General features: G+C 34.0%; 1 protein-coding gene across 2 annotated transcripts in view; it reads right to left on the bottom strand.

Annotated features, from left to right (window-relative positions):
- Positions 1-4,701: 4,701 nt before the first annotated feature.
- Positions 4,702-25,146, bottom strand: part of LOC123528993 (sorbitol dehydrogenase-like) — a 37,462-nt gene continuing 17,017 nt past the window's right edge. Inside the window, exons 4-10 of one of the 2 annotated variants that reach the window (XM_045309141.2) lie at positions 23,848-24,012; positions 15,912-16,071; positions 15,202-15,338; positions 13,764-13,829; positions 12,654-12,829; positions 11,569-11,722; positions 4,702-7,905 (exon numbers count right to left, since the gene is read on the bottom strand). In XM_045309141.2, coding sequence (XP_045165076.2) covers positions 7,784-7,905; positions 11,569-11,722; positions 12,654-12,829; positions 13,764-13,829; positions 15,202-15,338; positions 15,912-16,071; positions 23,848-24,012 — 980 coding nt within the window. In that variant the 3' untranslated portion in view covers positions 4,702-7,783. The remainder of the gene's footprint in view (positions 7,906-11,568; positions 11,723-12,653; positions 12,830-13,763; positions 13,830-15,201; positions 15,339-15,911; positions 16,072-23,847; positions 24,013-25,146) is intronic. The other variant, XM_045309149.2, reaches the window with a different exon arrangement.

The raw sequence follows: 25,146 nt of genomic DNA, 5'->3' as shown, positions 1-25,146 counted from the left end.
CATAACGAGTAAGTGCATAAGAAGCAAAGTTATGACTGTCGAGAAAAATATTTATACTAATGTAGGCTGATTTTACGCCTCACTGTTTACCTGCAGAATATATGCCAATACTAGTTTGATAATTTTAATTCCCACGGATTTGTTAGAAGAAAACCCGAAGAGAACAGACGGCTTAACCGCTTACAAACAAATTCGTAGACGTTTTTAGGTACTTCCGCCATCTTAAATTTGGAATTATCTTCATTTGAAAGTGAAAAGATAGTAAACCAAATTCTTAAAATGCAACTGTCCAATAGCACCAACATAGCGCAGTATAAAGAATGTTTTAGTACAACTGAAATTTGAAAATAAAGTCGACATTTTTCTTGTAATTTTCCGGGTTTCGAGTAGCATTTAAAGATACTTTTCAATCAATATTTTAAAAATTCAGGAATGAAAAAAGTTAGTTCAAAGTATTAACTTAGTCCAGATTTTCTTAGAAAATATCATACTCAGTGGCCACAGAATCAACTTGCGCCGGAAGTAACCGACGACGATATAGAAGTGAAGAGAGAAGTCAAGATAAACACCACAATGACTAATAAAAGTCTAGGCAATATCATTGATCGCTACTCAAGTTGGACTAAACTTAGAAGAGCAGTCGCGTGGTTACTTAGGTACAAGGTATTTTGCAGACACAAATACTTAAATCACGAACTTGCCATGGAAGAAGGAAACTTAACATTAGCGGAAAGCAGAACATGAATTACTGATACATGTACAAGAGGAAACATTCGCACATGAGATGAATAACTTGAAACAATACAAGCCAGTCAGAACTAATAGCAATATTGCATCTCTAAACCCCAAAATATGTGACAACCTAATCCGAGTACAAGAACGTATACAATCTCGAAGCCCGAGTAAATGTCCCATTATACTTCCAAGCAAGAACACTATAACAAAATTAATCATTTAACATATTCATGAGAATAACGGTCATGCCGGAAAACAACAGGTACTTGCAATATCGTGTGAGAAGTACTGGATAGTACGAGGACTGAGTGCTGTAAAAGGTGTAGTGAGAAGTTGCACAGTGTGCAGACGACAACACTCCCCCCTGCTACAACAACAGATGGCGCCTCTTCTTGAAGAGCAGACGACACCAGATGTAACCCCTTTCTCTTACGTTGGTATAGATTACTTTGGTCCACTTAAGAAGGTCGCACACATGTGAAAAGATATGACTGCCTTTTCACCTGTCTTTCAACTAGAGCGGTACACCTGGAGGTTTGTCATGGTTTGACAACTGACTCCTTCGTCGCAGCGTTTCAATGCTTTACCTGTCGAAGAGGATATCCAAAGAAGGTGTACAGTGACAACGGCACACGTCTTGTAGGTGGCGATCGTCAGCTGCGACAGTCGATACAAGAATGGAATTATTCGGTAATAGGGAAATATATAACAGAAAAAGAAATAGAATCGTACTTTAACCCGCCTCAAGCAAGCCATAGAGGAGGAGCCTGGGACAGGATGATTCGTTCCACACGAACAATTCTAAAGCGTTAGTCAGGCAACAATTGCTAACAGATGAAAAATTAGTTACGCTGATGACAGAAGCTGAAAGAATCCTGAACGACAGACCAATAACCAAGGTTAGCGATGATCCTGAGGACATGTCTGCCCTTACACCAAATATGCTACTGTTAATGAAGTCAAATAGTAGTATTCCGAGTGGAATATATACATGTTATAAGAATGACACATATGCAAAACTATAATGGAAACAGGTACAATACCTCTCTAACGTTTTCTGGAGAAGATGGATACGAGAATACTTACCAGCTATACAACAAAAATGGCAAAGAAAGACCACAGATTTACGTGTAGGTGATATTGTGCTAGTGTTTGACAAAACTATCCCAAGAGGAAAATGGCCATTGGGAAGAGTTGTAAAAACAAACGAAAGCCGTGATGGACATGTACGAAGCTGTATTGTAAAGTACAAAAATACACAATCAGTAAAACCAATTACGAAATTGTGCCTACTTGAAAGTTCGGCTTAAGCCTAAGGGTACGAATGATCTGTGTACGAACAATCCAGACAATTTGTTAATGCTGTACTCAACTAGAACTTTATCAGCTAGCGTTTTTGTATTAAGTTACAAAGACACTTTCTCAGAAATGACACTGATACCATGAAAGAAATGTACTTGTAAATATTCGAAGGAGGATAAATTACAGCATTTTAAATGTAAATAGTGCACTTTCAAGTCAAAGGACAGTGCTTAGGTATTTTGTTCGAAAAGCATAATTATTTAGAATGTTAATGATACTACATTAATTTTGTAACATATGTTTATGCTAAATTTGAATTCTGTGATGAAATCTGGAAATTTCATGGCGAGGACTGTTAGAAACGTATTACATTTCCAATTTAAATTCACGCATTTACCGCATTTTCTAACGTCCCTTTAGGCGACGTCCAACCATTGACGTCGACGTCATCATTTTCTGTTGTTGTTGTTGTTTTGAACGTCACTTCCGTTAGAGCAAACATATATTTCTATTCAGGAACTTGATGTAAAACTTGGTAAAATCGAATTGAAATTGAATGTTTTGTTTTAAAAGGTCGTTTATTAAATATTTGCACTTGAATACTATTTGGCGTGTTTAAGAAATTTAATTAGAGATATTTGCTTAAGAAATGTAACTGTCGCTTTGAATATATTGTTGAATATGTGTTTTTTATCTGTGATTTAAATATACTTTTTATTATATGTATAATCGTTTGTAATTTCAGAGAATCACTACGCTAGAGAATAAATTGTAAAGTGAATCAGCGCATACTGGTTATACTGTGGTATCCAGGTTCCCGAACATATATTATAAAATTAATGTGTAGTTTGCACAGCACTATATGTATTAAGGTGAGATTAAACCACACTTTGTTTCTAAAGTGGAAGATAGTTATTATTTCATGTTTATAAAACTATCCTGAAAAGAGAATAAGTTTGCAGATGAAGTTTTGAAAACACATTAATTAAGGGAGGGCCTAAATTGTCCACCTGCCATATTGTAGAATAGCTGTATTTTTCTAGTATTATCAGAATTATTTGCTGAAAGTTCATGTGGGAGGAAAGGGTAGGTTACTAGGTCGTGGTGTGTCTTTTTTTTTTCGGCGAATGCCGTATTAAGAACGAATTCGTGACTATGACACGTGATTTCAGTTTGCAAATCAGACTACTCGATAACGCGTTATAGATAATTTATCAAAATGAACGATTTATGCAACACTGTGCCTGATTGGACGAGAGTGTCTATTTGTTTTACTCTGCTGATTGTGCTACGCTGGAAATGTAGACAAAGCATTTATGCTAAATGACGCTGTTCACAGTTTTAAAGCTAAGTTTCGCTCAGTATATTTAGCAAGAATATTGATATATCTAAAAATTGATAAGTAAGTTTAATAAATATGATAAAAACCTGTTCAAATACCAACATATATCAATTAACAGAAAGAGCTGAATACGGTCTGCGTATCACATGAATGAGGGTGTGATTAGCCGATCGATTAATGTCTTCTAGGTAGAGAAGTGACTTCAAGACCACTGCTGTAATTATTCGACATAGAAAAAAAAATCGAAACAATATTGCACCGTTACGAGACCTTTGTGAACAATTAAAAGAGAACCATTTAAATTGTTTAAGTGTTGTGTTTAGTTTTGCTTTTTTCAAAATATTAGATAGATGATATAATAATACAAATGATATGAAAACCTCATAAACTTCTTGTCTTAATACAATTCGCCGACCATCTTTTTTAAAGATATTTCTTGTTCACGGAAAAGATCGGACCATTTTTATTGGAATAATCATGGATCATTTATACATCAAATGCTTTCTACAGAACGTAAACGTGAAATGAGTAAGCATTCCATAATGCAGTCAAAATTACACGAACAACTGTAATATCTTTATGGACTCTCTTCTTTAATGTTTTGAATATTTAAACATCGATAGAAATGCTGCACTTCCTAAATAACGAAGAAATTTTGAAAGTTAATCTCGAGTGTTATAAAAATCCTACATGGTTAGTTAGAAGTCATTGTACAATTTAGATAGATTGAACAAGGACTTCCCTTTATATCTCCGTTTTTGTAAAACCTTCTCATGGAGCGTGTATCTGTCTGTCCGTCCGGACGTCATACGTCGTTTCCGAGGCATATCCGAAAAGAATTCAAAGTAATGACTTTAAACCTAGGTGGTAAGGAGACGAGACAGAATGCATGCATTGAACGGCTGGTCAAAGGTGAAGTCAAAAATTGTGTTCAAATATAAAACTTGTCCGTAATATTTCGTGTGCAACTTGAAACTTTGAATATTGGTAGGTGGTGATGAGATGAAGTTCATAGTGCAACAATCCACATTTCTTTCCTCTCCCTAACTCCCATCGACATTCTCATTAACCCATACCATTATCTTTACCTTAATGCCACAAGATGCGTTGAATTGACTGGTAATTATTTGCATTTGATGACCATTGTGTGTTTTACTGATTGCTTAAATAAATTCTTAGCTCATGATGTAACTGAGCTAGGATATATGGCTACGTTATCGTCGTGGAGGTGGCCCTCCTTTGATCTAAAATTCGGGCTTATATTGTCCCGCTTTGCGAAGCTCTTGTTATACGAATGTAACTCAAACAAATATTGCAACAAATTCCTGTTACCGAAATTTTATTTTCCTCCTTGTATGTCAAGGTACAAAGCACTGGTATACATATATATTGATATGTGAATGCACAACGACAAATGTAATGTAAAAGAAGAAAAATATAATTGAGCCGCACCATGAGAAAACCAACATAGTGCATTTGCGACCAGCATGGATCCAGCTGCGCAGTCTGGTCTGGATCCATGCTGGTCGAAATTCATATCAGTTGCGTGACGTCACTTTATGTAAGATATATTTTGAGGCAAAACCGTGTTTTAACACTTTTCATACACTAAAGAAGGTTATACGTCAAGCGTAGTAATTTCAGGACAGCCTAGCCCGAGTGAAAATTATTTTGTACGACACATAATTGCCGGAGTGTATAAATAGTGTTCAAACTCGGTTTTGCTATAAATTATTTCGTTTATTGTAAAATTTAGATAAAATATGATAGAACTGTTTCTTCGCGCAAGTTTGGCGCCAAATGGTAGATTGTCACGCTCCTTTTCTTTATACACGTCTGGACCGGAAATGATAGTACGTCTTGAGGAATAGTTCCATTAGAGCATAATTCTGCACAACGAATAACCAACTCAGTTTGTGTGTAAATTAATTTTTAAAAGTTTGCTATGTGACATTTCGTTTTAAACATGTTTTAAATAAAATCTGATCAAATTTGAAGCGCTATTTCTCGATGCTTGGCGCTAATTTAGCCTAAATATTACGTCAAAGTGACGTCAGCATAATATCGTGTTAGTCATATTGGAATGTGTGTTGTTGCGTTTAATTATTTATTTTTGCCAATATTGGTTTAAACAGTATTTATTTCGGAAACTGCATATATGACAATATGAATGAAATGTACATGAAATGATTAGAAAACAAGCTTACAAAAACTTATAGGAATTCTTCTCCATTAGAAATATGTTAATCAAAGACAAAGAGGCGTTAGCAAATCAGTTGTAAAACATATGCAGGTAAGTTATGAGAGTAAAAACTGCATGTTATTGCGATTTTGATGAGATGAAAAATAAATGCTTATTATCAAATAGCCTGTCCATTATGTGAATAATTACGAGAAGTTGGCAAGTTATTAAATACTCCTTATAGATACATAGATATGTTTCGCAATGCTCATCTTTATTAAATATTCCACAGCAATAATGATCTAAAAGTTATTTTACATACAAAATTAAACAAAATTTAATTAAATTACACCAATATTGTCAATTTTATTCTGAATATTGAATAAATTCATAACATTAAGCTTCATATAATATTAATATGTATTGATAACAGATAAGCATGTAATAAAACTATTATTAGATTTGCTTTCATCTTACAGAAACGAGTAATAAAGCCTGCATTCTGAGATTATAATGATAACCCTAGTATACAGGGTCATACAGGTTACTGACTTTAAGAAGGTAGGTTATCTTAATATTTGTATGTGCGCATGTCCAACCGGAAGCTAACGTGACGTTTTACGACGACGTTTACGACAAACTAAGTGTGTTTGTATATCCATTCTTCTGAAAATTAATATCATGAATCTGCTTCCCATCTAATGCTTACTAGTTTAATAATGGAGAAATAATGAATAAATTGCCGCAGAAACGCTTCAAAACATTGTGGCCTTAAAATGACGTCATTGACGTCATGACGTTACGTGTCAATTACCGCGCAAAATTAATAGCTTATATTTTGAAAGTACGTAATTCTGTGCATTTTCTTTATTTGAACTATTTTTAAACAGCCATTATTTGCTAAAATATTTTTATGAGTATTTCGCTCTAAATATTGATCAATATTTTGACTCTTTTATGTAGTTATACCGAAATGTTATGCGGAATGTAAGAAAATGGATGATGGTAACTGATGTTGTTGGGAATATAGGTGGGTGAAAGGTTACTTATTACAGCCATTTTCAAATAAAAATTGGGCAGTTTGATTTGTAATACCTATTTTCCAGTTTCCCTTGATAATTTGTTACTTATATACTAAAACTAAGCTATAAAATTTGTTCAAATTTCAGTAGAAAATTGTGGTTTCTTGAATTGATGTTACCCTGGAAACGAAGCCCGTGACTTTTCTATCTAAATATAAAATTCAAAAGCGTTGACACTAGTCTATTTAAGGAACATAGCTACGGCTTTTTATATGCGTTTCAACAATATCCATGAGAATAATAGCAGCATGCAGAACGATTTTTCCATAAAAATGTCAGACGAGGGATACTGCAGTAAGTAGTTTAAGTTGTGAAATTTGTTTAAGTAAATGCAAATAACAGGAAAATATTACTTACGTTAGAAATAAGATGTTGTAAAGCTACATTAACAAGACAGATAATTTTTTTAATTTTTTTAAAGAAATTACGATAAAAAAGCAAGAAATAAGCTATTTTAAACATCATGTTGCCATGGTTACTTTAAAATTTAAGAAAAATAGGATACCATGTACAGTGCTTGGTGTTTTGCTAATTATATTACCCAAAATATTCCATGCTGATCATTAACAGAAATGCACCGAAGGCGTTGAAAAACCCGTTTTCATACATTTAATGTTTAAAAATGAAAGAAATGCGTTACCATGGAAACACGAGCCTGCGACATATACATTTTAAGCTTATATTAGACAGCTAACGCGCATACTAGTAAAATTATCAATTATGCAGACTTCTACGGATAGTAATGAAACCAAAATACACTGAAAAGTGTTAAATATCCGTATTTTTCTTCTTCTTTCAATATAAATTACCTTTGGAGGGTCGTGTACTTCAAATCTGGATAAAACTTGTACTTGAAGGGACAGAGATAAACGGAATTGAGACTGTAGCAGTTAAAACATAAAATTACACGAAATACAAAAAATTACTGCGGTTCAACTAATTTGAAGTTACCCTGGTAGCAAGGTAACCTACCTCCTTAACATGTAATTATAATAATAATCATAAATGAAAGAAAACCACTGAACGCTCGCACATACTAAATATCCTAAAATGTATATCTGTTTCATATTAATATATTCTGATTCATTCGCCATGTTTCAAGTTCAAGAGAATAAAAGTTGTTTTTTCGCCACACTCAGCTTAATCCTTGCTACACTTGATCATCACTTTCATGCATTCTTTAGTCTCCGCTGTTTTAAAGGCCTCGTTAGCCTGTTCCAAGGCAAACATGTGGGTAAGCAAAGGCTTTAGGTTAACCTGACCTGAAATTTAAACAGAGAGATATATAGAAATGGAATTAGATATTAGATTATAAATGATAAATAATGAATTTCATCAAAAATATCTGTACAATGGCGTTTCTAGAAAGACTGCAAAGATACTGTTATTGTGCTGTATGGGAATGAGTATGCGTATTAGCGCTCATCTTTCTGACGATTGCAAATATTTTTGAAAATACACAACCATCATCAAGACATTAAAGGCCTAGATTCACTACTATATAAGTGTCCCCCCCCCCCACCCACACACACACACAAATCCAATATACAACTCCCATCTTACCTGCTGCTTATCAGCGATTATGTAATAGCAACTGATCAGAGGGCAATTAGCACAGCAGGGACCCCAACTAGACCATGAAGATGTGTGCAGTGGAGTTGAAAGAAATTAATTTTTCTTCTGTAAATGTGGAATGATAATAATAATAATTATAATTTTGATATTATGTAGATGATAATAACTATTACTTTAATGTTATAATAATGATAATAATAATAATAATAGAAATAATCGTAATCATAATTACATGTATTATTATTCTCATTATTATTATTATTATCATCATTATTATTATCATTGGTATATTATTATCATTATTATTATTATTATCATTGGTATATTATTATTATTATTATTACTACTATTATATTACTTATAGGATGATAAAAGATACAGTAATAATACTGAAAATAATAATGATAATAAAACACAGGTATAGTGAAAACTTCCTGTCAGCGAGTTTTTTGTGCTGACAAACAATATTTTTCGATTTGGAAATTGATTTTCATGTATTCATGTAATCAACATTATTTGAATATAAAATTATTGTGTTCCATCTATATTCAACTTTCATTTTCAGTATGTTGTCAGAAGGGACTTTTTTCATTCTTTGCTTTGTAACTTTGAAATTCACATTCTGTTTTCAATTTAGACAAATGTTATTTACAGTATTCTGCAAGCTTTAGATGAGTGAAAGTCACATTTTTCAGAAATATCACAATTCTCCAGACAGAATTTGAAAAAATAAAAATTTGCATGTTTCTTTCAGTAAGTTTCTCATTATTTCATTATTGTGAAAATAAGTTTCTGATTATTTTATTATTGTGTTTGGTCAACAAATATTGTTTTTACATAGAAATGCCAAAAAACTAGTATAACTTTAAAAATTACTAATTATTCATTAATTTAAAATAAATTACATCGTTTCCTCTTCTCACTAATAGATACACTTGTAAGGTAGACTGACTCTCCAATAAACAATGACCCTTGTTTATTGAAGCCATACTGTGATGGTCATTAGCCCCCAACTGTGCTGGTGAAGACAAAAATCCCTTGGCCCACTGCCAAAATCTAGGCCTTTAAAGACACTGATTCTGGTATGCCTGGTATGTGGCCTATGGAGATGATAAGGTCTGCGTATTGGCGATAAGGGCCAATACACAAGTCAGGACCATTGGTAGACTTGCTTCTGTTTATCATAATAAGCTACTGTATAGCTACTGTGCAGTAAATAAATTGCAGGTGATATTCCTCACCTTTATAGCAAATCAGTTCTCACCTTTATAACGAGTTTAGAAAGCTTGACTGAATTAGGGCTAAATAAACAGTGATAAGATACAACAGTGTTTCATCATATTTTTAATAAAGTAAGTTTTTTAACAATTACATCTCATTATTGCTGTTTTTTATTATCAAAAATATAAAAAATGCATTCAGGCACATAGCTTTTAGAAGTAATAAATTATTGTGTATTTTGAACAATGATATATCTTTATTGCTGGATTTTATTATACATAAAAGAAAGTTAACATTATTTAGACAACACAAGAGGAATTAAGCATTTTTAATATATAACATCCTTCTGTCTATATACCTTCTTTATCTATTAAAAATACAACTGAACGCTTCTTTAATTTCTAATAAAATCCAGCAATTATCTTTTTTTTTCGTTTTTATTTTGTTACTTTTGATAAAAAGATCATAATCATTGAATAAACAAACTTGTAATTTCTCTAGTTTTGAATAATTATTTTATAGTGAGAAATGCTTTGCTACAAATTGGCCAGGACATTACTCAACATGACTGAGCAATCAAAATTAGTATCTTATCAATTAAAATAATTTTGTGTACATGCTGAAAAAAGACTAAAAAAAACAACAGCATTTCAATTAATAAAGTGCAAAACACAGGAAATAACCAATTTACCTGTAGGCAATAAAAATTATGATTCCCTGACAATAATTAGGCTACATGTCAAGTCTGCAGGGGTTTTATGGACCCTTATCAGACTGGACCAGACAGGATCTTGTATATTGGGGATTAAAAAGTCTGGTATTTGTGGGGGCGTGGGGGGGGGGGGTCACTTATATAGGAGATTTTCTTTGCCTTTAAGAAGTTCTTATTCTAAAATACATCTTTGATTATGACAGAACATAAATCATTATAGAACTAGTATCAGTAACGGCGACCTTGCCACGAGTAAGCGAAATACAACCCTTTGTCTCAATAAAAGCTATCTACACACGAAGGTTGGTGAAAAAGATCTACCCAAGCTATCCAATGTATTGAGCGCATACCATTTTTTATTTTCAGTAACGCACACAAAAACGCTTTTAGTAATAATGGCCTTGACCTTGACCAAGTAAAACCCTTTTTCTACTTTAAGTAAGTGACCACAAATACAATCCAAAGCCAATTCGTCATATAAGCTTGCTAAACACTAAGTATGGTGTTGGTATGTCAAGCCTATCTAAAGTTAAAAACCCGAAACCACCTTTTTGGTGATCCCAAAAATGTTTTACTCTACTTTTAGTAACTGAGACATTGAGCGTGATCATATGGCAACTAAATGACTTAAACCACGGCACTACCCGTCCGTAGCCTTCCAGCATTTCTACATTACAAAAGGTACAGTAGACCAGTACCTTAGCCGACTGTGCCACTGTGGGGTTTTCAAAGTATGCAGATTAAATTTCTCATTCCTAACTAAAGTAATCGGGAGAAAACCCGTTTTTCTATTTTTAGTAATAATGACATTGACCTGAGTCACCCGAACACAATGCCAACCTTTGTCTCTAAAAGTGCTATCTAAACCCCACATTGTGTGACAATTTGTATTTACAGACTAAAGATATTGAGCGAAAACCATTTTTACATTACCAAAGGTTAATAAACCTAATACTTCATCCCCACTGCACCACAGTACAGTTTTCAAAGTATGCAGAATAATTAAGTATTGTTGGCCTTGGACTTGGCATCTCTGACCCAAAGATACAATCCCAAGTTTAGTTGTTTTTGTTTTTAAATAACTACCTACAGGCCACGTTTAATTTAATACATCAATCCAAACTTAAGTTATTGAATGCAAACCGCTTGCCATTGACTCCAATGAACCCAAAGCAATCCAAACCTTGGTCATACTGTCAGCAAACGAACTTTCGTTTAAATAATAACCTACACTAAAGTTATTGAATGAAAATGGTGTGTTTGGCCTTCCAAACAACGACATACCCAATACTAATAACCCTTTTTGCGAATACCTGGTAAAAAAGCTGTAAAATCACCAAAATTTTGACATGTCAGTGTGACTTAAACATCTCCCACAAAACAAAAGTATCTGACTACAATTACAAGTTCAACTTACCTGAAGCAACCATAGCACGTGCAATAGGATAGCAGTGAGCATTCGCAGCTACCCCACGAATATCAACTTCCCTGAAGCCCGCATTTACTATTGGTATCGAAACATTATTTTCTCTCAGCCCGCTTATTGTCACATTTTCTCCATTATGTGTTGCCTAAAATACAGATCGTTTTTATTACACAAAACATGAAAGATGCATTCTATTGGTAACTTATTTTAATATATGCAGATGTTTCAAAATGATCATGACTATTGTCTTTTCCGTTTCAAATAAATTTGAATGTTAACAATGAACAGAATATCAAATTCCAATAGGATATACAGACAAAATGTTATCAAAAGGAAAGACAAAACCTAGCCATTGTCCACAGGTGACCTTTTGTTCAAAAGTGCATTTGCACTTATTAATTAATACAAGTTTCTCAAAATGTGGCCTTTATTCACAAGTGGACTTTATTCAGAGGTGTACTTTATTTGGAGGTAGTTGCTAACACAGGTTTGACTGAAGTGGAAAATATTATTGCAGATTTAGTTAGTATATAACTTATATTTTCAGCAATAAAATATCTCGAGGTATATAGTTATCTGAATTTAATTGGTCGTCATTAATGTCCCCTACCACGATAATGTCCCTTGAAACACTATTTTGAGCAATGTTATTATGATACTTAAGGCAAATGATATGATGATACATACCATGAAATCATTTTGTTTTCATAAAGTCGCTTTCAAGTTGCTTGCGTTTTAAGAGAGCTTTGGTCGTTTTTGGTAATAAAGTTTTGTTGATATCCTATATGTGTTTACACTCATTTCATTTTAGTTCATACTAATTTATCTTAGCTAGATTATGATGCTAGCTGTGATAGCTTGGATCATTTTTGAACCACTGTCGAGTCCGCGTCCTGGAAAACCCAGTACTGGTGTCATATGAGATCGCGTGATCGTTACCCCATCGAGGCTCGAACCCACGACTTCAGGGTCGACCGGTCGACAACCTAACCCTTAATTCACCGCATTACTTGTTCGAAATGTCGCCCGAAAACAGATCTACATTTGTATATTGAAAGCCCTATACAGAGACTTACAAATATGGCCGCTTGAATGCTACTCTGCACTCCAGTGCTCTCAATACTTATTTCAGGTTTTCCACCGAATGCATCAATAACTATCATAGCCACTTCTTTTGGATCCTTTGATGTAACATTCAGTACGAAATCTGCTCCAATCTTCTTAGCGATGTTCAGACGATATTGATGTTTACCTATCAATAAAAATCCTATCAATATAAGGCTTCTGTGTTTGAGCACAAAAGGACAAAATTACACAACTGTCGGTCACGCAGTTAATCTATAGCATTCATAGTACAAGAGCGAGTGAGTCAGGAATTTCATATTCAGGAACACTAGAGTCAAATAATTTTGGCATGTTTGAAGTTAATGTATTATTTTTGTGTCTAACATTTTTTATGTACCAACGTTTATGAACAAATGGTTATGAACCAGGTAGGGCGAGCACCTGCGTAGAACCACCTATCTTTCATAAGCTAGCTAGATGGATTCTTTACATGAAATATTTCAACACCCAAAGCGATGTTTCTAACGCACAGCAGTGAGGGGCACGTGATTAGAAATATGCGACCTTATCCACTCAGCCAGGGGGACCCCTCAAAATACTGTGTACATTGTAAATGTATAACAGGGTTGTTGTAACACTTCTTGATCTGGCTCGAATGGGTTTTGCCAGTACAAAATCACACGAGGCGCTCGCACAAAATCCACAAGAGCCGAATGTATCATGGAAGATCATAATACCGTTACAATTAACCTTTTATTACATACTTCTACTTATTTGTATTGCTATCTTAGTCAAAATCAGCTGTAATTTATGCAATTCACAGATGTAAAACGATGCACATTTTGACTAAAGGACCGCCGAGCTGCCATCAACGCACCATTTCTGACACTGCCTCATGACTTAAGCAAATGGTCCCATCATCGATTATTTTTCCGCATCTGATAGAAGTTGAATATGGGTTTGGGCTCGTTCAAGAACTACAAACTGTAGTACAGAAATCAATGTAGTCTCACATACTATGATGTGATTATGATACTTTAAAATAGTGTGTACCACTTTTACATGTAATGATTATGCTTACATAATTTGTGAGATAAATATCTATATTTTGACCAGATTACCTGTTATTCCAACTTGTGTAGCGCCACTTGCTTTTGCCGCCTGAACGGTCATTACACCAAGAGGCCCTAATTTAATAAAATAATGCAAAGAAATTGTAAAAAAATCATGCTTCGTTGCACATGTGCAAAAATTCATCAGGTATTCTCTTAGTAAAGCAGTTAACAAACTTTTTCAAGCATATTGGAGAACTTAAACTATCAATTCGGAAGTAGTGGCTTAGCAAACGATTTATTAAAGAATTTGTGCTCTGCTGGAGAACCTTCGTAGTAAATGCAATATCAAGCAGATAGAGTCTTTAACATGCCTATAGACTCTAGCAGAACTTGTTAACTATAAAATTTAAAGCCGAAAAGATGTGACAGGAGGGACATCTCCATCAACTGGAAGGAAACTGACAATATCAGTATTAAAGTAATCCCTTTTATCATATATTTTCAAAGGTAAAACACCATTATTAATAGAGAGTGTTAGCCCTTTTTACCTGAAAGTCTCTAGGATATATATTAGCCTCTTAAAGAGCAAAATACGGATTATTCATGTTTAATATATCGTCCAGATAGCGTGAAGTGCTGTTTCAGGCATTAATGGCATTTGCTTGCGTATCTGGCGATAGACTTAACATTAAGTCTTATTCCTTGCAACATAAAAACAAGTCTGCGACAAGTTGTGCACAATGAGTTCCCATGGGAATCCCAATAACCTGTCGGAAAATTTTCTTAGACCTGTTAAAATAATGTTTAATAAAACGGAGATTGTCTTACAAAGAACATTACAACCCGTATTTTGTAAACTAAAACAATACTACTAGTAAAAGATATCTGTACTAATTACAAGCCAAAAATAAGCATTTCTCTCCAGTAAATGTTGTTGTTTTTTCGCTAAGAGCAGTCAGTTTCACCTTAATAAGATTATGCTGTAGAGCTGTATATAAAGCGGAGAAATCATATGTACAAATGGATGTAATTTGGTGGTTCTTTGATATGAATTTTGTCAAGAAAGAATTCGCTTTTCCTAACTAAACAGAACAGATTGATCACAGAATTCTCATACAATTCATCACACTACTTTCTCACATGATCTTTGACAGCAGTGGTGAGACACGATGTTAAACGTTTTCCCCGCTTGAGTGACCCACTCACCTAGGAAACCTTATTAAAGAGTGATCAGACAAGGTGACATTTTTAAGCACATTCAAGCATCAAGTAGAAAACAGTTAAAACCATATTAAATGTAATATTAACATTCAGTTAAAATCATTACCAAGATGTATGTGAAACTATTTACATACTACATGTTTCCCAAACACAATACAAGGCTTATTTTCTCAGTTGTATACACAAGCGATATCGACGTATTGCATTTTATCAAATTCGTTAAAAATACAATTAATTTAAGTTCACCTTTCATCTATGTAAACCTCGGTAAACATTTTCTTACCGTCACCAAGAACAAGGACTTTACTGCCTAGACACACGCCAGCACGGCGACAGGAATGGATAGCAACAGTCAAAGGTTCCATCAAAGCACCTTCCTCAGTGCTCACATTATCCGGAAGTCTACAAAAATCATCACAACTGAAAATTTTATTAGCGTCATATTCTTGGTTAGTTTATCATTTGGCTAGAAAGTGGCTGTAGCGGTACCTGATATTATACCTAGGCTTTTTATGTAACACAATTGTATGTGATACTGCTACTTTCCAGCTTCAATGGCGGAGGAAGACCAATGTAACCCTCCGGCCATTATAAGGCACTGGGAATGGCATCTACTTAAAAACTATCAACCCATCAGTGATTTTCTAACAAGAGAGAATTCTACATTCAAATGAACCTCGCGGCGGTGAGAGCCAAATCATTCGAAGTAAGCGATATTATTAACAACTAGGCCGAAGGTCCACGTTAGGTATACCTCTTCTCAAACGCCGTTGTCTTATCACAAATAAATAAGGAAAAACTCAAACAAAGGACTGGAATATTTTGTGAGACCTGACAAGTAGGTCAAATTATAAAGGTCATGAAAATAATGCAAAAACGTATGTCTGATGTGATAGATTTTCCACAAAAAGCAAGATTCCCCGCAATGACATTTTGTTTTCTTATATTTGAACTGTATTCCCATTTTGGAAATAACTAGAAGATGAAAATTACTTATAACAATCGGCAGCATTGTGTACGAAGTATCTTGTCATGCTGCCCCATGTAGACGGTGTACCACATATCTTTACATCTTCACACAGATTGTAGTTTCCTTTCTTACAATCAGAACATGCCATACAACCAAATACAGACTCCAGAGCAACTTTGTCACCTGTAAGGTACAATAATTAAGCTACGTCAACTGTTTCTTGAAATAACTATAAAAACTGACAAACCGCTATGAGAAACGTAATTTAACTGCTTGCAGGAGCTAAACTTATTTTACGGATACAGCAGTAACTATAGGAAACCGATAAAAATGCTATATGAAATGTAACTCTTTTATATATCGCCTTCCTAGATTACATTTAAGAAATAATAGTTCCCAAACGTGGTTTATCGTAGAATAACCCGTTTTGAGTTCTTATACGTAAGAATATAGGCCTGAGTGATATATTGTTTCGCATAAGAACGAAAAACTCGGGTTATTCTACGATAAATCACACTTGGGAACTTATTATTTCGATTCTAACACGACATACTAGTATCAACAGTGTTAGAAAAAATGGTAACTACGTTTTACGACTGTGCTACGTACCTGGATCGGATGACGTCATTGCACACGAGTGGTTTATTGCAGAATAACCCGAGATAGATTTTGCTCTACATTTATGTAGGTTATTTGCTGGTCGTGTTAGAATTCCTCTTAAAATACTTCCAGAACTGGTTTAATTTACAGTGTCTTAATTTTTCCAAGCCAATCAATTTCCCTGACTAAAACAGCCTTTTCTTTCTACAAATAAGTGTTTTGCATTCCGCTTTGCAACAAACAAATATATTGAAAACTTCGTTGGTTATTGACCAAATGAAACATGCAGTCTTTCTACATAACGAGTTTTAGCATTACTACAACCATTGTGACTTTGAACATACAATGATCAGAAAAAATGTCCTATCTGACATTTTAGCGTTTTCATATTTTTTTTTAAAAGTGGATCAGCAACTTATGGGATAACATTTTTAAAAAAAAGTAAATAATATTTTTATCGAGGAATGTTGCGATATATCAATATAATTTGTCAAAGATTAAAATCACGTAATTTCACGCTATTACCAGATCAAAGTTATTCTCGTCTGATTTTATTACCACAAAGAATTCAACATTTTCTACACATTTTTGTTCTATAAAAGTTATGAAAATTATAACCTACTGAGTCTATTTCACTTTAAGCATTTGTCTGTGACTCATAAAAGCAATATCATGATTGGCAATAAAATTTACAAGTCTTCAAAACCACATTTATCCCTCGACACACAATTAACGTTCCAACAAAATATTTTTAGCTCCACAGCTCCAAATCCCTAGTCCCTCACGGATCGTCCGTCTAGGAAGAGTGTGGCATAAGCGAGCCACGCAGTCTTACCATCCCTCCTGGCTTCCTTCATCTTTGGAACCAATTTCTTCCGCTTCCAGGTTATTCTCTTGGGAATTGTTCGTGTACAAAGTATGGTAACTCCCAAACGGCTTTCCACTGTTTCCTTACATATTCCCGTTGTTTAAATAATGTTAAGCTTGCCACTATCTTACAGCTTTTGTACCGATTCAAATGCCATTGCGCATTCTAAATTCTTTGCTACTTTCATTTTCTCAAGAATAAAGTCCCCGTTCTTTTTCTACTTCATCTTCCGTCGGGCTTCTGTCGGGGCTTCGGTAATTTTTCAAAATACTAAACTATTTCGCATAGGCTGCGACTGTAAATAAACAACTTTCTTAAGCTGGACCATTTTGTTACTCACTAACCCAACCTAAACGTCAATACTCTCAGTTTTCTTTCCTGCTTTGTCCACCCTCTCACGTGACGTCTTACTATTGGCTTTGATAAAAAAACACATATTTTTTACTCTCTGTCAAATCTGTCAACTTTTTTTTTCCACCTTTGGTAGTGTTAGTAAAGTAAACAAGTGTGCATGCCATTCTATTAATATTTTCCAGACACTTGTAATATCCGAATTTGTCGGTTCTTTAATTTTTGCACACTGGCCCCCATAGTTTACTAGGACACTGTGTTGGTGGGATAATGTTTACAATGTTGCATCAACTTCTCGGTCAAATAGATCTACACTATTTGAAACGATTCTTTATCAGTTAATGTAAATAATACCTGGCTTGTCTGCATAAAAATGTCACACACATTCACTTCTTCAGGTGTGTTTGTATACCTTCCTGCCATACTTAGTACATGAGCCAAAGGGTTGATTGGTACCATCTCGGGGGATTAATTCTTATACTGATTTTTGGAAAGGTATACAACCATGGAGTAAGATAATATGTGATAGCAATGTATCGATGGTAGCTTTTGGTGTGATATCATCTTGATATATGCCTACACTTAGATACAAGTTCAGGTGAGCTAAAATATAGCCAATGTAGGCATACGAGTTATGGAACATATGCTTTTCAGTTTGCATAATTGATGTATTTGTAACAAGTATTTAAAAACAAACAAAACATTTCCTTAATGTTCGACATTTTTGGGTTTGCTTCTTTGAATAAATGTTAATTAAAATAATGATTATGTTTAACATCTTAATAGCATGGACAATTAATAAGCATAATTATAGCTCATAATTAGATTTTCTTCCGATGGATGTTAGACCTTGAGGTACCATCTCCCCCTGCCTTCCCTAAGGATTCAAGGAAACATTATGACTTTCGGAAAGTACATAACGAATGCTTTTTTATTCCTACATGAATGCCGTTTAAACGTTAGTGCTTTTGTAACTTACGTAACATTTAATATGTTTCCTAAAACATTTAAGACGATGAAATAGTGCTACACAATGATTAAGAAAAAGTGCAGTCTGTAGTTTATTAACAACCTTATACATGTATAACAATGAATTGAATGTGCTTTAAAATAATATATCTTTCACGTACCCGTTAGCATCTTAATTAGTGTAATTTACGTAACAGTGATTTTATTCCAACATTATAGATATTTTACTTGTACTAATCACCCAATGACCAAGGTGTTTATGATTCTTCAATATAATTGAAAGTACAGACTGAATAGTGTTTCTTATAACTATTTTTCTGCAGTGGTAGGAACTTTTCCATGATGTAATCTCCGTATAAGATTTATGTTACCAAAATGTACAAAACTGAAATTTCTGAAGTGAGGAAAATGCCCTGCACAGATCGGGAAAAAATTATAACATTTTATAATAACTATACATAATTTGTGTTGTTGAACTAGATATTTACTAGAATGCAGTGAATCACCATCTCATTTCAATAGTTGTGCGAATTTTACGTGACAATAATATGTGTTACCAAAATCAGTACAAATCAATTATAAATGTTCAAGAACATAATTATACATGTATATGTACTGAAATACAATTTAGAAATGGACCTTAAACAAGTAGAAAACAAATAGATACTCATTGGAACACCATGGCTTTATAGGGACAGAATCATTCTTAGTTTAAATGTTAGAAATCTCCTGACACTTACTTATTAACAGATGACACACATATTCAACCTTAATTATTTGACCTTCAACCGATGTTTATGTAAACAAGTAAAGGAACTTGCAGACAATTCAAGCCTTGAAAATCTGTTGAAAGTCAAACAGCGTTCAAAGAGTACTTTCAAAAGTACCAACACTTCAAAAGTGTCAGAGAGAGACATCACGGAAAAGGGCACACTTCTGTATATACTTTATTGATATTATTCATGATATACTGGCATTAATACAGGCCACAAATGTCAACGACCTAGATTTCAAAATAGGAGTCTGGCACAAGTTGTGCCCACTATTATTTGCGTTTAATCATATAAAGGTATATAGGTGAGGCCATCAATGACCGACTTTGCAAATTTTGTTCAAGCAATACTGTTGAAAATGAGACGCATTTTTTATTACACTGTTCAAAATACAATGACTTACGAACTCAACTATTTGGTGATGTAAGACATGATTCTGCTTTTAGAGACTTGTCAGACAATGAAAAGATGACTTTTCTGACAAAACACCATGTGAGAAAGTTTGCAAAATATCTAGTTCAAGCATATTTGTATAGATGTAAATCTATTTATCTAAATGTATAAATGATCACACAGGGTTTTAGTGTATGACTTACCACTATACAATCTTAGTTAAGTTGTTCATAAATATATATATATGCTTACGTTATAGTTAATTTAAATTTACACTGTATTATTACTATTATATTTCGATAGTGACTTATAGGTCCATGGGGCCGGGTGATTCTTGTTTTGTTATTTATATATTTTGCTATATTGTATATATCACATGTCACTTTAATAAACAAATTTTCTTCTTCTTCTTCTTCATATAAACAATGCAATGTATCTACCTGCTTATCCGTTAGTTTATACTAATTAGTTTTAGCTCGATTGCGATGAAAGCTTCAAGCCTATTGGTATCACCCTCGAGTCCGCTTCCTGGAAAACCAGTACTGGTGTGATTAGAGAAGACATGGTTGTGACCCCAGTGGGGCTGTCGAACCTACGATTCCTAGATTGAGCCGACACCTTAGACCACCTCTCCCCTATCTACTCCTAATGATGGATCTTGAACTAACCCACCCTTGTGCAGGAAAGCTTTTGAGGGTTCGTGGCTTCAGTGTGTCTAGATCAGCCGCAACAGCATCGCAGAATGTGTAAATTACTATAGAACAGACGATCAATCTTCATGCCAAGAAAAAGGGAAGCATCATAAGCTTCAGCAAACAATATTCTTCATACTACAGGTGTTGTTTGACACAGCACATGCGAGTTAAATATGTTGAAGCTACACAACAGAAAACAGACATGACTTCAGAAGACAAATCCACACACAAAGAAGTGGAACCTGCGCATATTTCTGCATACGAGAATCATAAAGTTTTCATGAACATTTTATGAACTTTCCCGAAAAAAACAACAATACTTTTTGCGAAAAATGGAATAAATTTTCGTGAAAGTAGCAGGTTTCCGTGAAAATATTATCTTGTTAACGAGACAATGTGTCAAAATAGTGAACTGAACTGCATAAAGATAACCCAATAGTCCCCTCTACGGAATGAAGCGGGTTATATCAACCTATGTCCCCAACCACCACCCCTAAGAGTGTTTAAAACCTATAGATATTTTATTATAACATTCATATGCGTTACAAAATTAACGTAATTTTTAACTCCCTTTATTATTTCTGTTAATTCGGTATCTGTTATCGTATGCAGAAGTCCGCACTATCGTGAAATTTTTCCACTTGAATAAGAGATTCTTTTCGTGAAAATCTTTTAGATTTTCACGTAAACTGTTCGCGAAAACTTTCTGCTTAAGTGAATGCAGAAATATGCCACCATACCATTCTATTGAAAACGTATCTTACATCATTGATGGTGATGCTTTGATAGTAGATTTCATTGCAGATACGTACTTTTCCAAAAGAATCTAGTCTGTCGAAAGAAAACGACGTGGAACTGCACCAACACTTCTGTTTTCTGGTCAAAAATACCAAAACATGCGCAGAATTGGAAATATTTCATGGGTAATGATGACAACAAAATAAAGTTATGTTTAGACAGCTAAATGTTGGGACGTCAACATGTGTGCTCCGACGACGTTTTGGAGACGGAGAGTCATTTATATTTGCAGTATAATGGTCACCAAAAATATCGGAACTTCAACAAGGTTAGATACGAAATGTTTGTCAACAAGAATGACAACTAAAATAGTTCTGACGGCATAGACATGACCCTGATGCCACCATATCAGTCCAGTCAACTATCAGTTACTTATTCATTTATTTATATTAATTTACAAAATGTTTAATATACATATCTGCGTAGAAGTTGTACAAATAATAGGAAAACTTTATCATAATATACTCAAATTTGATAAATCTCTTCATGTTTTTCTACATTAAATTAATAATTTTGTAGTTTAACTCTTATTCATATCAAAATCAAACAACCTTGATCTTTTCTTAAAGATGTATATTTGACTACATGCCCATGAGAATAGCCTTTATCTATGTTTATCCATGTTAAAATTGCTGGTACTTTGATGACGAACAACAGTTAGTGAACAACTTGAGTGACAAAAAGATCGTTCCTGACGAACTTGTAAACGAAACCAGTGAAACTGATGAAGATTATTCGCGTACCAATATTGACGATATCTTATAAGATTCAGACAGTGATGAAGAATCACAACTAAGAATGTTCCCGTGTGTTGAATACATAGAAAATGTGGTTTATTGAAAACAAAGAATAACCTTGACATGATATAGAAAGATAATAATTGAGAATAATAACGGCGGCATATTACCGATTAAGGTAACATATTGTAACGTAAATTACACTTTTACATTCTATTAATTTACATGGCATTTGATATCTAACCGAAGAATGATTTTATTGATTAGTTAAAATATTTCTTTTCTAAACATAATACTAAATAACAACGACTTTAACATGTTTATATGAAATATTATGAAAATCTTGATTTTATGGTAACGTATTTTACTGTATAAAAAGTACCATTTGGTATTATTCAGCATAAAAATATTTACTTTTTAAGCATAAGATCATTGATACAGAAGAAAGTATGAATATGCACCTTTTAGGCAGATCAGATAGTAAAACATCATGTTTAAACAACATATTTTGTGTTTTTCGTCTACACGTGTATTGTCAAGTAAATTACAATAACAACAAGGTGGCTTTGATATTAAAAACTATTGGTCTGCGAATAACTGTCTAATTGTTAATTTAACATATCAAAACTAGTTTAGAAATTGCTTTGATTTAACGATTTTCATACTTTTCTATTCCATATCATGTATAGAAGTATTAATTAATTTCAAACAAATAGGTAACGCACATTAATATGCCGTAAATTACAAGCGCCTCCAACAGCCAATGGCAGACAACTTGGTTTTGTAATATGTAGAATTCTATTACCTTATACTCTATGTATTTAAACATGTCATATTAGTTCAAGAATGAGCAAAATACCTTTCTAACTGCATATTATGAAACAATATTTGTGTTCTTTAATTATGTTTAAACACTGGTCTATGTTTGTCTGTAATTGCAATCACTTAACGCTAAAGTGGCAATATTTTAATAACAGTTCTTTTAAATACATAAAATACATAAACTGAGCTGTTTGTCTATCAATTTCCAAGTAAATATATTCAAAAATAAGAGAGAACCATTAGTTTGAAATAGAAAGTCTGTTTATATATAACGGGAGTTTGATGAAAGTCTATTTTTGGGTGGTGTTACTAGATGGCTAATAACGCACAAAAAGCTACCACCACTACAATGCTATCACATAGTTTCTGAATTCTCAGATGTTTACCTACCCAAAAATAGCATTGAGCTTTAATCCCCTCAGATGGTACCGCTATCCAAAATTTCTGGGTCTGGCTCAAGGACTAACTGTCCGTTTCATGTTTACGCTATAGCCACGTATCTTCCTCTCAATTTCGCTTACTTTACCCCATTTAAAATCTAAAATTCCATTTGTCCAAATACACTCCATTTATATTTCTAACGCAGATTAGTTCATTAAAATCGTGAATTTCTTAGTTTGATACATAAGAACTTGAAAAATACTAGCATGTCACAAATTATTGCCATGTGAATAAGTAGCAAAATATTACAAAACATTCAATGAACTCCATGATCCAAAAGAATAAAAAATAATAACAAGTACCGGAAGACTACCTACGGCCGCCACAGGGCAACAAAAGCTGATGTTGCAGTAGTTAATACAATATACATGAAAATGTTTTGAATCATAGAACGCAACCAAGCGAATAAATAGCTCGGCATGACTGAGTCTATTCATGAGGGGTAATCAAAGGTGTAACACTTCTTATGCCCTCTTAAGTCCTTGGCCTATACGAATAATAATTATGCTTACCAACTTTAAGCGAGGTTACCCCTTCTCCTAGCTTGCTGACCACCCCGGCTGATTCGTGTCCTATGGCTAATGGTTCTTTGACTTCCAAGTCTCCAAAACATCCGTGTTCATATATCTGGAGATCTGTACCACAAATACCGACATGCTGTATACTCACTTGAACCTCTGAAACAGTTATATTACAATGTTCGATTAATTAGTATAAGGTTTATACATAAAAAGGTGAGCATCTGGGTACCGCTTTACAAAAAAATCTTACGATAAGTTTTAGCGCAAGATATATCTTACGCTTGTCTTAAAATTTGGGATGTTTTACAAAACAAATCTTAGTTAAGATATCATAATTTTTCTTGTAACTTTACGACTGGTCTAGGGCACTCTTAAATCGCTTAGATAATCGTAAACAAGACGGCGGCATCCATCATATTTTCTGCCTTTCTAGTTTATTTCGCCGACTACACGACAAAACAACAAGTAGCCGAGCGTAAGTAGATATAATCCGATGTACATGTTGCAAAACCGTGAAAAGGGAAAAGGAAATCGATATTGGCCAATAACGGAGCGTTTTACAAACTGCTGAAAAACTGAATTGAGACGCGGAAGTAAACAAATGTGTCAAAATATTGGAGACAATTTCTTTATTTTCGTTATCGTAAAGATCTGAAACAATACTGAATGTAAGACGGCGATGATACATTACAGGCAGATGTCTATATGACAGAAACGAGAACGAGTAACGCTAAGAGTTCAAATAATGCTTTTACACTTCACTTTATGCACTATCCGAGGACGTTAAAGCAAGGGCGTAACCAGGTGGAGGGGGGGGGGGGTATGGTGCGACGGCAAAGCTTGCATTTTCTATTACACCAAAATACCCTTGAATGTCCATTCCTTGATATTTTTGGCGAGCGTAGCGTGCCAACTTATGCTTACTATTATTGACGCTGTAACCCAATGGATTGAGCCCTGGTAGCTTTTTACAGGTTTTTACCTAATGTTTTAATGTTGAATCTGGCGATTTTACAGAAGGTTGGATGTACAACCAATGCAAAAGCAGGGTCTTTGCAGAATATATTCTTTAACTTTTAACTTTGCCAAATATTTGCCATAACCTTTGCAGAACAGTTGCATCACATGATTTTTGAATATATTCCACAGACGAGTAGAATTGGAACGTAACGTGCAACTATTCCGCAAAGCTTTTGCAATGCATAAGCAGGGCCTTTGCAGACAATACTTTTTATCTTTGCCAAATATTTGCCATAACCTTTGCAGAATAGTTGCAGCACATGATTGCTG

Source organism: Mercenaria mercenaria, unplaced genomic scaffold, assembly GCF_021730395.1.
Source record: "Mercenaria mercenaria strain notata unplaced genomic scaffold, MADL_Memer_1 contig_4398, whole genome shotgun sequence".
In the NCBI taxonomy this organism is placed as follows: Eukaryota; Metazoa; Mollusca; class Bivalvia; order Venerida; family Veneridae; genus Mercenaria; species Mercenaria mercenaria.
This window is presented reverse-complemented; position numbering and strand designations above follow the sequence as displayed.